Source organism: Phocoena sinus, chromosome 10 (assembly GCF_008692025.1).
Source record: "Phocoena sinus isolate mPhoSin1 chromosome 10, mPhoSin1.pri, whole genome shotgun sequence".
NCBI classification, from domain to species: domain Eukaryota; kingdom Metazoa; phylum Chordata; class Mammalia; order Artiodactyla; family Phocoenidae; genus Phocoena; species Phocoena sinus.
The window spans coordinates 3,671,158-3,686,009 of NC_045772.1; the positions used below are offsets into that span (position 1 = coordinate 3,671,158).

Sequence of the window (14,852 nt, forward strand, 5' to 3'; positions counted from 1 at the left end):
TAATTCTTAATTTTGCCATTTTATGAACTTCGCAGATAATCATCATTATCCAACACTGACTGTTCAATGAATAAATTTGGCATGTAAATAAATACAAGGCAGAAAGTTGGCATTTGTGTGGAAGTAAACAAACAAGCAGTGTTAAACCCTTGCTCTTGGGGGATAAACCGGAAAGCCTTGAAGGACCCTCGTTTCCCGGTACAGGAGACTGAAATCTTCCCACCATTGCTCCATGTTCTGAGACAAATACCAAATCCCCATGGCAGCTCCCTAAATGTGGCCTTACCATTTGCATCTAAACCCACCGTTCCTGCCATTTTATAAAGATCTAGCAGAGGAAAGAAGAGATGGTTGGCCATGTTATTTGAAGCCAACGTGCTCAGAAGCGATGATGTATCTGGTGGGGCTTAGAAGAAGGGGCACAGATACCGCTGCTGGTCAAAATTTACGCCAGCTCTGTGTGCGGAGCAGAATAAATGGCAGGCTCTGAGGGATCTCTCTGATCCTTAAATGTGTTCTACAGACCAATAATGAAGTGGGCTGAGGCATTCCTTTTCAATCCCCACTGGATAAACACTGAGTGTATAAGAAGCCCAGTGATTTTAAGAATCACTTTGCCAGTGGGCAAAACACGTCACTGACAGTGCCTCTGTGCCCACGGCACGACGTGTGCCCTATTTCTGGGCTCACAAGCGCATCAGGAGGAATCACAGCACAAAGCCATCTTCTGGGAAGCTGCTGGGTATACCTGGCACAGAGGTGGGTGTGTTGGGATAATGTGATGCATTGCCTACGAAATGTTTAAACAGAATTAGAATTTGCAAGATAGTGTTGGACAAAGAAAAAAAAAAAGATCTGATTTCACATCTGAGGAAAGCGAATATTTTTAAAATTATCTGTGAATGACTGAAAACATTCTGAATACAGAACTCAAAGCCCAATTTCTAACAATCTCAAGTTTGATGAAGGAAGACTAAAACTCTCTCTCTCCAAAGACTTTAAAAACAGGCCAGAACTTCCCGGTGGCGCAGTGGTTAAGAATCCACCTGCCAATGCAGGAGACGTGGGTTCAAGCCCTGGTCTATCTAGGAAAATCCCACATGCCGCAGAACAACTAAGCCCGTGCGCCACAACTGCTGAGCCTGCGCTCTAGAGCCCACAAGCCACAACTACTGAGCCTACGTGCCACAACTACTGAAGCCCACGCACCTAGAGCCCATGCTCTGCAACAAGAGAAGCCACCGCAATGAGAAGCCCGCGCACCGCAACAAAGAGTAGCCCCCGCTCACTGCAACTAGAGAAAGCCCGCACACAGCAACGAAGACCCAACACAGCCAAAAATAAATAACTAAATAAATTAATTAAAAGCAGGCCAGATTTACCACTGTTTTGAGAAAGTTTGGGGGCAGTTCTGCTTCACAGGAAGTTGGAGCTCGGATTTAAAGTATTAACGTTTATAAGATGGACCAGAAAAATGTTTTTAAAGGACAGGTGGCAGTACTCCCTCAATTTCAGAAAATATTATAAGGCCACCTTGACTTTATTCAAATCACTGGCTTTTCAAAAGTACATTCAGCAGAAATAAAGGTGTTACAAAAAAAAAAAAAAAAAAAAAAGAATCCTGTTGTCCAGAAAAACCCTTGAGAAACACTGAGTTAAATAAAGTTAGAGTCTACCAGAGTCTTTCATGAGTGTACACCGTGGACCTTTAAGAATGGGATTAGCATAAACAGTGGTTCCCAGTGTTTGACTGCAGAACGCTTATTATTATTATTATACTGTTGTTGTTATTTGGTAGGACATCTCTTGGACTAGCACAGACTGGCTACACAATTTGCAGGGCCCAGTGCAAAATGACAGTGTGGGGCCCCTTATTCGAAAGTGCTTACGAATTTCAAGACAGCGACAGAGCATTAAACGTCAGCACAAGGCCCTCTAAGCAGGGGGCGTTGTGAAACTGGACACACGCCCAGGACGCTGGCCCTGGACTATTTTTATGTGGAACATTCTCTCATAAACGGAGACTTCAATGGTAAGAAATATTTCATTTCATTTGTATAAAATTATCGCCTGGATTTTAAAAGGCAGGCCTCATGAACAGGCAAAATTAGAAACGATCTGAATTCAAAACAAGTGCTAACATTTAAAAAACCACGTTTATTACAGCCAAAGAGATGTTATAGAGTGACACCCTTGAAAGTTTGCCAGACTTTACTGAGAAACATTCTTGATTAGACTATTTTAAAAATCCAGAAGCTTATATTTAACTTTGGAATATTTTCTTTATCCTCAAGCTTGACTATGAATATATCTGACGTTACGGGTGGTCATTTCAAATCAGTGAAGCACACTTTAAAGCTTTTAAACGGCACGAGGCAGAAAGCTGCCCATTTTCCCCCAAAATCACTCCACGCCAGGACCAGAAGTCTCCCCTAACTGATATATATCTCCCTCGCTCACACCTGACACTGTTCTATGTGCGTTAATGATGTTATAAGAATTCATCTCCAAAACACATCGAAACAGCATTTTCTACGAAAAGTTCGGCAGCAGCATCTTTTCGGAGAAATTTAATTGTGACTTATTGGTAGAATTGCTTTGGATGAAGTGCTCTAATAAGCTTTTGGGTAGGTTTTACTACACACTTCTAGATATAGTACAAAATAGTATGTTTTTCAAGCTACTGACAAGTTATAGGTATAATATTTCAATATAACACAGCAGGCCAAACCCCACGGTGTGGTGTGAGGGGGCTGCCATTCCAGGATGCCGCCCCTCCCGGCAGCTCTGTCTCTGACCCAGCACAGATGGAGCAGAGACTGTGGCCCCAAGCTGGATGCTCCAAGCTCTGGGGCGCACTGGGCTGGGCGGGGAGGTAGGAGGAGGGCCATGCTTCGACATACAGAGGAAATGGGGTGGGAAGTGAACCCAGCTTGGAGCAAACAGTGCCGTCAAAGGCAGTGGCTGGCCCTGGACACTCCCTTTCAAACTGGTACCCGCGATGCTCTGCTTCGGAGGTGGGCAGAAGCAAGCAGTTGACAGCAATACCCCGAATTCTGTTTTTCCTATCCAGTGAAGCCCAGTGCTGGACTATGGGTCTGCCATTTATTTCCTTAAGACCAAAAGACAGATTCCTCTCCCAGAGTAACTGTGTGATGGCCCTCAACGGTCCAGATTTCAACTCTGGCCGCGGGTGATGGGTTCCTTCTTAGAGTGCGTGGATCTCAGTGGGGTGTGAGAAGGATACTCCATGGAAATCAAGTTAACATTAAACAAGAGTGTTTGGTTCTGAGTCAAGATGACTTTTAAGTTTGCTTTGCTTTGCATTCTGAAAACCCAAGGGAGATGTAGAAGAACTCAGCAAGATCTAAAAGGATTCCAGGAGATCAAAAATTTGGGTTGCTTTAATTTGGGGCTATACGAATCATTTCCAGGATAGAAATTCAAAGGTAAAAGATTACTTTGCTTTTACCCTTGTGATCTGGAAAGGGTTAGGGTGGAGTTTCTTCGAGCCTCTGGGGCCGCCCAGCATGGGTGTGGCTTTATGATTTCACAAGAGTTTGCTTGAACCCTCCTAAAGTACCTCAGCCTATTGAATTGGAAAATTCACTGAAGAATGAAAAGACTCGGTAACAAAGAGGTTTGGTTTGTTCATGAAAGTAAGTAGCTTGTGAGATGCTTTATTTTCCTGTGACTGAAAATTCCAGCTTGTAATTCCCAATAAAGATGGCTTCAAGCTACTCATTAGTACAAATCAAACCTGTTTCACCACTCTCATAGGAGAAAGGCAAAACGTCTTTATTCGCCAACCTTGGGCCATCCCCCTCTTTGAAGGTAGCTCTGAGATTAGGCCTGTAATGGAGACAAAGGCTTAGCTAACTGTGGGGTGGGTACAGGGTGGAATGAGGCAGGGGAGGCGAAGTGTAGGCGTCCACAAGGGGCAATCTTAGTTGCTACCGAGAAGGTCCAGAACCGTCCAAAAAGACAATAAAGTTTCTGTAAACAAAGGACACTTTCTAAGCCCCGAGATGTCATTTCCTTCTCATTGGAGAAAAAGAAGGTGGGCAGGGGGTAGGAAGGGGGAGGTTGGAGAGGAGAAGGTAGTTTTAGGGGAAAGGATGTGAGAGCACACTTTGAGTGGGAAGTGAATAGTTTCATTTTCTGGCATTAAAATAGGGATTAAAACAAAATCACTTAAGAAGCAACCCTAGAATCTGGTAAACTGTTAACCAGACTTTCTGAGTGCATTAATTACAGGGTCATTATAAGAACTTGGTTGCTAGGAGCTTTGAGGTGGATCAAATGGGATGGGAGTTGCTGTTGGGCTACGTTTTATAGTCTCTGAAGGAAATGTTTCCATTGCATTGTCTCCCGTTTGCGTTGGGGATAAATATGATTTTCTCAGCATTTAGGACGTACTTCCTCAATCCTCCTCCTCGCCTCTAGCTGACGTGTCGCCAAAGAAGCACTTCAGACTATGATAACGAGCAGCAGAGCCACCTACCGGATTGTTGCTGGCCTTTCCCGCGAGGATGACCCGGGCCTTAACCTTGTTCATGTTGAAGTTCTTCAAGTAGGCCTCGTAAATCCTCTTGGCGAGAGATTTGAGATCTGCGGTTTCAGAATTTTCTAGGTCATGTTCACATGTAAGGATTTCTGCTTTCAATTTTGCTTTTTCCGATCTTGGCATTCGTCCGAAACGAATCGCTGGGGGTCGGAGGGGAGAAACGGAAGAACGGAGAACACAGAGAAATGAACAACGAAACACGGCACGAGGACTAACGGCTGGACGAAAGGTTCACACCACGGGTTAGACTGTGAGCAAACATGCATGGGTAAGTTACCATCCACTTCTCAGCACTATTCAGCTTTCTCCCTTGGAGAGATGAAAATAAACCTCAAACCCCATATATCCTGGACTTTTAAAAAAGCTTGAAATTAAAGGTGGCACCATGACTCACTTTATCAGTAGGATGGGCTTAAGGTCACTTCAGGTACATAATTGAGCCTTTCGGTTAAGGAGATGAAAGTGAGCCTTAGAAGGAGTTAACATAGTACCTTTTCTTTTTACCAGAAGGTAGACATGCAACTCTTACGAACACATTATTTTAAATTCACTTTCCTGTAGTAATTGGCAAATTCTAAAATAAGAGTATGGGGACTGCCCTGGTGGTCCAGTGGTTAGGACTCTGAGCTTCCACTGCAGGGGACCCAGGTTCAATCCCTGGTCGGGGAACTAAGATCCCGAGAGCCGAGCAGCACGGCCAAAACAAAACAAAAAAATAATAAGAGTAGGATTGAATATAATTAAATTCATAATATGGTAAAATGTTTGAAATGGCACATGCTTCATGCATGTGATATGAACATTAAGACATCCCCGTGGTTTCCAATGGGTTTCAAAATCTTCTATCAAAGTTGTACCATCTGAAGTTTCTAACAGTATTTCCAAGGGTTCTACTGGATCTCTGTTATCTGAGGCGTATTTTTCTTAGGCTCTCATGTTACAAAATGACCCGAGCATTAAATGCTGCAGCACATTCATTCAAAATACAGTCTGTTCCGACCCGATAAGGGGGGTAAACTGAGGCACGGGTGGGGAAAATGCGATAGACAACCTTACCTACCATTATGGGACATCCCAACTGAAAGGCACTTGTGAAAACGACAATACTGGCACTTATTCCGGTTCTTTTTCTGAATCTTGCAGCTACGGTCACATGTGTCATATGCCAGCTTCAGCCGAATAGTTCTCCGAAAGAAACCCTGCGGAATGAGATACGGTTTATTAAAGAATACGGGCCACTGAGGAATCAGTGTCATTCCTTTATTCACGTTTCCTGTTGCTCATTTATTGTCTTTTTTTTTTTTTTTTTTTTTTTTTTTTGTGGTACGCGGGCCTCTCACTGGTGCGGCCTCTCCCGTTGCGGAGCGCAGGCTCCGGACGACGCGCAGGCTCAGCGGCCATGGCTCACGGGCCCAGCTGCTCCGCGGCATGTGGGATCTTCCCGGACCGGGGCACGAACCCGCGTCCCCTGCATCGGCAGGCAGACTCTCAACCACTGCGCCACCAGGGAAGCCCCTATTGTCTTTTTTTAAATGAACGAAATGTAGAGAAACAGTTCATCTAGAAAGTCTGATGTAATTGGGGCAAATTAGAAATTTGAAATTTCATTACATGTAAAATGAAAAACAATAAAATGAGGCAAAAGTCAAAGTAATTTCAACACGTCCTCACCTGGCCTGGGAAGACACAATCACAGTCTCCTAAAGAGTGACTCTGCCTTGCTAAGATTTATACAAATGTGACTTTCTCTTCTGAGGACATTCCATATTTGTGACTAAAAAGTTCTAAGAATTTTTGTAAGAGAATATTAACTCTCTAGAGGACAAAGATTATATAATAAAAGGAAGCCAGCTGGTTGTAAACGATTTTCTCTTTATAAAAGCGTCTTAGGGACTTCTCTGGCGGTCCAGTGGTTAGGACTTAGCGCTTCCACTGCAGGGGGCATGGGTTTCATCCCTGGTGGGGGAACTAAGATCGCGTGTGCCGCGTGCTAAGGCGCGACCAAAACAAAACAAAAACAAAAAACAAACAAATAAAAATATCTTAAACTTTACTTTAGTAAAGAACCAACTTTACTATTTAGTTCATAAAAAAACAAAAGTAAAGGAAGGTGACTAACCATGGCCCTGCAGAAAAGGCCACTTTGCAAGTAGTTTTTTTCAAGGTATGTGGTTGGCAAATTGTGAAGGGTTTATATTTACACTGGGCTCTTTCCTCTTTGCTTTCCGGTCATCCTTCCGTAGTTCTGCTGGAGGACACGGCCTGACCCCCTGCACTGCGGGCCCTGGGTCACCTATGGTTAGAGGTCCAGCTGAGCTGGCACAAGAATAAGGATATACACAAGGGTGCTCGTGGTTCGGGTGGACAGGCCCCCGACGTGCAGGAAGGGGCTGCTGGGGGATCCTGAGCAGCTGGGAGGACACAGCCGCGGGCCTGGTCGTCGCCCAGCACGTGCTGCAGGGTCCTGACATCTCGGATGGTCGTGAGAACCCTCGCCCTCCGTGACCTTCTGATGAGGGCGGAGAGAGAAAGTGGACAAAACTCTCTGACCTCGCATCCAAATGAAGGGAGCATCTTTAATGTGGTTTATTTTCTGTTAAAGAACACACTCTCTACGTCACTTACAAAGAACAGCCCAGCAATATGCCATAGACTTTCCAAAGAGAGAAAGGAATGTGTTACGTGGGTCAGTTTCTGATCTACAACTTGAGCAGACCCTTCTTAGTAGTGACAAACATTTGTGTATAAAATAAAAGGAACCACACGTAGTCCCCGAAAGGCCACCTTTCTCCCCATCCAGGGTCCACCATACCTTGCAGCCTTCACATGCGTGAACTCCGTAATGGTAGCCCGAGGCTTTGTCCCCACAGATCCTACACTCGATGTTCAGTGCTACACTGGACGATTCCTCGGCGCTGCCAGGAACCACAGGGTAAGAGATGGACGAGGGACTCGAGGCTGGTGAGAGGGTGTCTAGGAACACAAGGGGAAGATTTACGAATATTCACGGCCTCGCCATCCGATGTCGAAACCAGCTTTCTGAGGACCCGAGTTCACGGGTGAGGCATTTAGTGGGGAGGCATCAGCTGGTGGGCAGGGCTCCCATGCTGCATCCACCCTGGCCTGGCCCTTGCACACCCTCTGTGCTCCCACAGTGACCACGTCGCCAGCATCCCCGCAGCTCCCACCCAAGGGGCTCCCCAACTGAGAAACAACTTTACTTTTTAATCCATAAAAAACAAAACAAAATGGACTAAACCGTGGCCCTGCAGAAAAGGCCACTTTGCAAGTCGCCTTATTCACACAAATGTTTACAGCAGCTTTATTCCTTTTTTTGGGGGGGGGGGCGGGGGCGGCTATTTTATTAACATTTAAATGTCACCAACAATGAGCTCAAGTATATGCCAGCCACATGCTCAGATTTTTTTTTTTTAATAAATTTATTTATTTATTTTTGGCCGCGTTGGGTCTTGTTGCTGCGCGCAGGCTTTCTCTAGTTGCGGCGAGCGGGGGCTGCTCTTCGTTGCGGTGCGCGGGCTTCTCATTGCGGTGGCTTCTCTTGTTGGGGAGCACGGGCTCTAGGCCCATGGGCTTTGGTAGTTGCAGCATGCGGGCTCAGTAGTTGTGGCACACGGTCTTAGTCGCTCCTGCGACATGCTCAGATTTTTGACACAAAGATAAAATGGACAGACAGCTTTAAGGGTGCAGTGTACTTAACATTACACAATATAGTCAACAGTTAGACAATCTAGGGGGTGGTATAACTATACACTACAAGTATAGTGACAAGCCCTGGAACTGGAGGAAAAACCCGCCATTCAGGACTGAGCAGAGTTCCTTGCAGCAGCTTTATTATTCTTAGTTGCCAAAAATCGACATGTCCTACACAGAACTCATTGCTTTCTTTGCGTCCTCGCTTCCAGCCCTTTTGTAATTGTTAACTCAGTAAATGGCATCAGAATATAGAATAAAAATCCATGTGGGCAACACAAAAGTACAATCCATGAAAGAAAAAAAAAGAAGCTGGACTTTCTTTTTTTTTTGCAGTACGCGGGCCTCTCACCGTTGTGGCCTCTCCCGTTGCGGAGCACAGGCTCCGGACGCGCAGGCTCAGCGGCCATGGCTCACGGGCCCAGCCGCTCCATGGCATGTGGGATCTTCCCGGACCGGGGCACGAACCCGTGTCCCCTGTGTCGGCAGGCGGACTCTCAACCACTGTGCCACCAGGGAAGCCCTGTGTCGTATTTTAGATTCTACATATAAGTGGTATCATATGATACTTGTCTTTCTCTGACTTACATCACTTAGTGTGATAATCTCTAGGTCCATCTATGTTGCTGCAAATGGCATTATTTCATTCTTTTTAATGACTGAGTAATATTCCATTATATATATATATACCATGTCTTCTTTATCCATTCCTCGTCAATGGAAATTGAGGTTGGTTCCATGTCTTGGCTATTGTAAATAGTGCTTTAGCAGCTTTATTCTTTTTTTTTGGCTGTGGCATGTGGCCTGTGAGATCTTAGTTCCCCGACCAGGGATTGAACCCAGGTTCTCGGCAGTGAAAGCACAGAGTCCTAACCACTGGACCGCTGGGGGAATTCCCCAGCAGCATTATTCTTAATTGCCAAAAATCAGAAGCAACCAAGATGCTTCAACAGGTGAGGCCAGTCCCCAAAGGCTACAACCTGTATGAGTCTTAATATCCGACATTTGTGGAAAGGCAGAAATAGAGCAGTGGTTAAAAAAAAAAAAAAAAATCAGCGGCTGGAGTAGGGGTGGGGGAGGCAGGGTTGAGTAGGTGAAGCCCAGTGGCTTTTTGGACGTGGTGAAACTATTCACATGAAAATGTCATGGTGAATACAGGACACAATGCACTTGTCAAAATCCACAGAAGTTTACAGTACAGAGTGAATTTAAACGTGTGCAAATGAACAAAAAAAAAAAAAAAACTGAGGAGGTCCAGAGATTCCAGGATGGCACACAGAATGTGATGAAACGATCTATATCACAAATGTAAGAAACATTTGTAGGAAACCTCGCTGAAGATATTCGTGTAAGTGACCTCGGAAACGAATGGAGTCTGTGAGACCAAAGGCAAAAGAACTGCCCCTGGACACTGTCCCCAGCCGATAAAGTTGTTTTCCACAGGGCTTTGGGTGAGCAGTTCTGATGCCACCGCACTGGAAATGAACAACTAATTGTTCATTTAATGATGGTGACTGAATGGATGGCTGGGCCAGGTCTCTCACTACTGGAGTGTGAGCTCATTGATAAAGCGACAGGAGGAGGCTAAAGTGGTCCGTGTGGTGGTGGATTAGAGGTGCAGACGTCTGTTTGAACTCACGTTTACCCTGACCTTGAGAGAGACAGCTATATACAGAAATACAGACGTGTACATACATGCGTTAGTATGTACACATGTATGTCTCTGCTCTATCAGCTGAGAGAGCCTAAAAGAAAAGATACTCCAGGGGATTCCCCTACGGTCCAGCGGTTAGGACTCCGCACTTTCACCGCCGAGGGCACGGGTTCAATCCCTGGTCGGGGAACTAAGATCCCGCACGCCGCTTGGAAAAAAAAAAAAAAAGATATTCCAATAGCAACCTGAAATGCTTAGAGGGAACAGTGTACTGAGGGCTAAGAGGCAGTCCCGTGACCACCACTCACGGCGGAAAGATCTCAGAATCCTTGGGGCACTGGCTAAAATACTCAAAAGGGTTTTGCCTCTGAATTGGGGCAAAATTACTTCTAGAATCAACACTGCTCTGGTTCCGTCTAACAAAGCTTAACCACAGGACCTGAAAGGCTCAACATTTTCCACGTAACTTAACTGCATTTCAGAATAAAACTCAAGAATATTTGTGTAAATACAAAATTCTCCATCATCAACAAAGTTCACAATGGATGGTATCTGATAACAAACTGTAAAACATGCGAAGAGGCAGAAAAGCATGACCCGTTCCACTCCTGTCTACCCGCGAGAAGTGAAAGCACTGTTTACACAGAGGTGTGTACACGAGCTTTCCCGGCAGCTTTATCTGTAACAGCCAGACCCGGAAACAATCGGATGCTCGTCAATAGCGTGGATAACCTGTGGCAAATCCATACAGTGGATTTTAGAAAATGAACTGTCAGTAGATGCTACCAACACAGATGAATCTCAAAATAATTTTGCTAAGTGAAAGGAGTCAGACTAAAAAGAGTACATACTATATGATTCCATTTATATACAATTCTAGGAAATACAAACGGATGGATGATAGAAAGCAGCAGAGCAGTGGTACCTGGGGAGGGAGAGAGGCATGAGGGTGGGGAAGAGGGATTACAAAAGGGCACACGTAAACTTTGGGGTGAGGGGTCTGGAATTTGTGCTGTTGGTTTCACAAGTCTGTGCGTGTGCGTGCGTGTGTGTGTGTACATCCAATTGCACACTTTAAATATGTGAAGTTTTTTTATGTCAGCAAAGCTGCTAAGAGAAATTGGGGGGTGGGGTGAGAAAGATAGATGGGCTGAGTAAGCAGCCTCACCCATCTGGTCTCCCAAGGAGTCAAGTTTAAACTGAATGCGTTTTATAGACGGTCCTCCCATATTTGCAATTTACATAACTTAAAAATATCACCCAAGGGGGCCATTACATACAAAGATGAAAAATCTAGTTTACAAATAAGCAATCGTTTTATCTCTCAAATCAATTGGAAACAATAACAATGAAAAGCCTGGAAAGGAGACAAAGCAAGATTTTAAGAATTTTGAGATGATTCCAAACGGCCAAAAGGATTAATGAACACAGTAAGGAGAACCGAAGCGAAATAAAAATGGACGATCACACACCCACCCCCTTAACGGCCAGGGGCCAAAGGTCAAGGATGTGTGTCTAGTACACTGCAGTGCAGTCACTTTTTGTAAGTTCCTTTTTTTTTTTCTTTTTGTCCTAGTGCAGACCCCATCACAAACAACGGCACAGTGCAGACCCACGTACATGTCCCCTTTTAAACAGCGCCCGTCCCCAGTGGGCTTGCTGGATTTAGAGCTCGTGCACTTTCAGCCACTCTCTCCACGCACACGGGTTTATCACTGAACTTGGCTGCCAGCGGAGTACAAATGCTCCCTTTCCCACCGTCACCAAGGTCAGTGCACAGTCGTGAAAATCATCTTCCTGGAGTGGGAAGACGTGAACAGATGGTCGGGGAAACATGCTCCAGACCAAGGTCGTGACACAAGAGGGCCCACGGAGGGGGAAGAACACAGAGACCTTATATCGACGCTGCAGGGAGGACAAGACCCACTTCTTTTAAGGCCTGTGTTTCCTTATTAATTTTCTGTCTGGAAGGTCTGTCCATTGGTGTAAGTGGGGTGTTAAAGTCCCCCACTGGGGCTTCCCTGGTGGCGCAGTGGTTAAGCATCCACCTGCTAATGCAGGGGACAGGGGTTCGAGCCCTGGTCCGGGAAGACCCCACATACTGCCGTGAAACTAAGCCTGTGCGCCACAACTACTGAGCCTGTGCTCTAGCGCCCGCGAGCCACAGCTACTGAAGCCCGCGCTCCTAGAGCCCGTGCTCTGCAACAGGAGAAGCCGCCGCAGTGAGAAGCCTGCGCACTGCAATGAAGAGTGGCCCCCGCTCACTGCAACTAGAGTAAAGCCTGTGAGCAGCAACAAAGACCCAACACAGCCATAAATAAATAGATAAATATTAAAAAAAAAAAAAAAAAAAGTCCCCCACTATTACTGTGTTACTGTCGATTTCCCCTTTTATGGCTGTTCGCATTTACTTCATATATTGAGGTGCTCCTACACTGGGTGCATATATAATTGTTATATCTTCTTCTTGGATTGTTCCCTTGATCATTATGTAGCATCGTTCCTTGTCTCCTGTAAAAGTCTTTATTTTAAAGTCTATTTTGGGGTTTCTCTGGTGGCACAGTGGTTGGGAGTCTGCCTGCCATTGCAGGGGACACGGGTTTGAGCCCTGGTCCGGGAAGATCCCACATGCTGCAGAGCAACTAAGCCCGTGCACCACAACTAGTAAGCCTGCGCTCTAGAGCCCGCGAGCCACAACTACTGAGGCCGTGCGCCACAGCTACTGAAGCCCGTGCACCTAGAGCCCATGCTCCGCAACAAGAGAAGCCACCGCAATGAGAAGCCCGCGCACCGCCAGGAAGAGTAGCCCCCGCTCGCCGCAACTGGAGAAAGCCGGCACACAGCCACGAAGACCCAACACAGCCAAAAATAAATAAATAAAAATAAATTTTTTAAAAATTTAAAAATAAAGTCTAGTTTGTCTGATCCAAAACCCACTTCTGCCAAGAAGTACGGTGGAGTCAAGTCCACCCCAGACAGGGCTTCCTTTAAATCAAGGTACAATTTACACCACATTATACCGGGGTGGCTTAAACGTTGCCCAGAAAGATGAACGGTGCATTGATTTCCTCCTTCACAGCAAGGTGGCCTGAGCAGACCCCGTGTTTTATTTCTTTGTATCCGCACTGGCTGATGCCTCATGTAGTTTTTTTTCCTACTGTGTCACCATCTTGAAATTTATTTTTTCGGTTTTACTATTTTTTTAATTGAAGTAGAGTTGATTTACGATGTTGTGTTAGTTTCTGCTGTACAGCAAAGTGATTCAGTTAGACATACACATACATTCCTTTTTTAAATATTCTTTTCCATTATGGCTTATCATAGGATACTGAATATAGTTCTCTGTGCTATACAGGAGGACCTTGCTGTGCATCCATTCTGTATATAAAAGCTTACAAGGGAGTAGACAGAGGGTTCGTATACATTTCCAGATAAAAGAGAGTGATTTTTATTACAGTAGGAGTCTCTGCTTTAAAGAAATATAAACTCACAGCATTTAAAAAATGCAGCTGACTGCTGAATTTCAAGCATTATGTGATTTACATACAGCTTTTAAAAAGAAGGTATACTTGTTGGTTATTTATTTTATTTTATTATTATTATTATTTTTTTTTTTTTTGCGGTACGCGGGCCCCTCACTGTTGTGGTCTCTCCCGTTGCGGAGCACAGGCTCCAGACGCGCAGGCCCAGCGGCCATGGCTCACGGGCCCAGCCGCTCCACGGCATGCGGGATCCCCCCGGACCGGGGCACGAACCCGCGTCCCCTGCATCGGCAGGCGGACTCCCAACCACTGCGCCACCAGGGAAGCCCCTATTATTTTTTTTATTTTTTTGTAGTACGCGGGCCTCTCACTGTTGTGGCCTCTCCTGTTGCGGAGCACAGGCTCCGGACGCACAGGCTCAGCGGCCATGGCTCACGGGCCCAGCCGCTCCGCGGCATGTGGGATCTTCCTGGACCGGGGCACGAACCCATGTCCCCTGCATCGGCAGGCCGACTCCCAACCACTGCGCCACCAGGGAAGCCGGTTATTTATTTTAAATATAGCAGTGTGTACATGGCAATCCCAAACTCCCTAAGTATCCCTCCCCGCCAGGTAACCGTATTTAACATAAATAACCAACAGGGACAAAAAATTAAAATTAAAAAAAAAAATCAGTCACCCAGGATGCACTCAAAGATTTGCCCACAGGGAGGTGTGTCACAGAGCTGTTCATCACAGTGAAAAATTACACACAGGCTGCTCAGGTAAGTTACATGCAAGAGATTACTTTTTTTTTTATATTATATTTTCATGTGAAAAATCAAATGAGCTACACATTTATGGTGTGTGCACTCTTATGTGTATATTATACTTCAATAAAAAGTTTATCCAAAAAAAAACAAAAAAAGAAGGCATACTATGATATGCGAGACACGCCTGGAAAGTTTCAAGGCCCAGTGGCACTGCGTGTCGTGCTTTTACGCACCTAAAGATTTTAATGCGGAGAGATGTGTCTTCTCCAGGTAAAGAGAACAGCTTTCTCTGTGGAAAAAAACGTTTCCAGATAAAGCTTTCTAGGAAGTAGCACACTTACCTGTAATAACGGAGCCATCTGATCCTGGACCACTTCCTAAATACTGGTATTCTGTAAAACTAAAGCTTCCAGAACTGTCCTCACCAATGGACTGAGAAATATCTTGAATGGTTCCCATTTCTTGTAGGAATTCTTCAGAGAGTGGGCTTTCCAGATCATCAGCCTCGAGGGGGGAGAGGGGACCAATCGGGCTCTCTGTGTCCACCATCTCGAATGGATGGAGCTGGTCCCACTGCCGGGCTCCACGTTCCTGGGAGGAGAGAGAAGTCATGGGTGAAGTGGACATAGCAGAACACTGGTTTTCCTTGAACAAAAACATCATTTATCAGCAGAGACACTCCTGAA

The 14,852-nt window shown here is 45.4% G+C and overlaps 1 protein-coding gene across 4 annotated transcripts in view; it reads right to left on the minus strand.

Moving 5' to 3' along the window:
* The window catches only part of PPARA (peroxisome proliferator activated receptor alpha), a 68,982-nt gene that overhangs the window by 5,143 nt on the left and 48,987 nt on the right, over positions 1 to 14,852 (minus strand). For all 4 annotated transcript variants that reach the window (XM_032645969.1, XM_032645973.1, XM_032645970.1 and 1 more), the window contains exons 3-6: positions 14,508 to 14,757; positions 7,380 to 7,540; positions 5,628 to 5,766; positions 4,505 to 4,707 (exon numbers count right to left, since the gene is read on the minus strand). In XM_032645969.1, coding sequence (XP_032501860.1) covers positions 4,505 to 4,707; positions 5,628 to 5,766; positions 7,380 to 7,540; positions 14,508 to 14,715 — 711 coding nt within the window. In that variant the 5' untranslated portion in view covers positions 14,716 to 14,757. The remainder of the gene's footprint in view (positions 1 to 4,504; positions 4,708 to 5,627; positions 5,767 to 7,379; positions 7,541 to 14,507; positions 14,758 to 14,852) is intronic.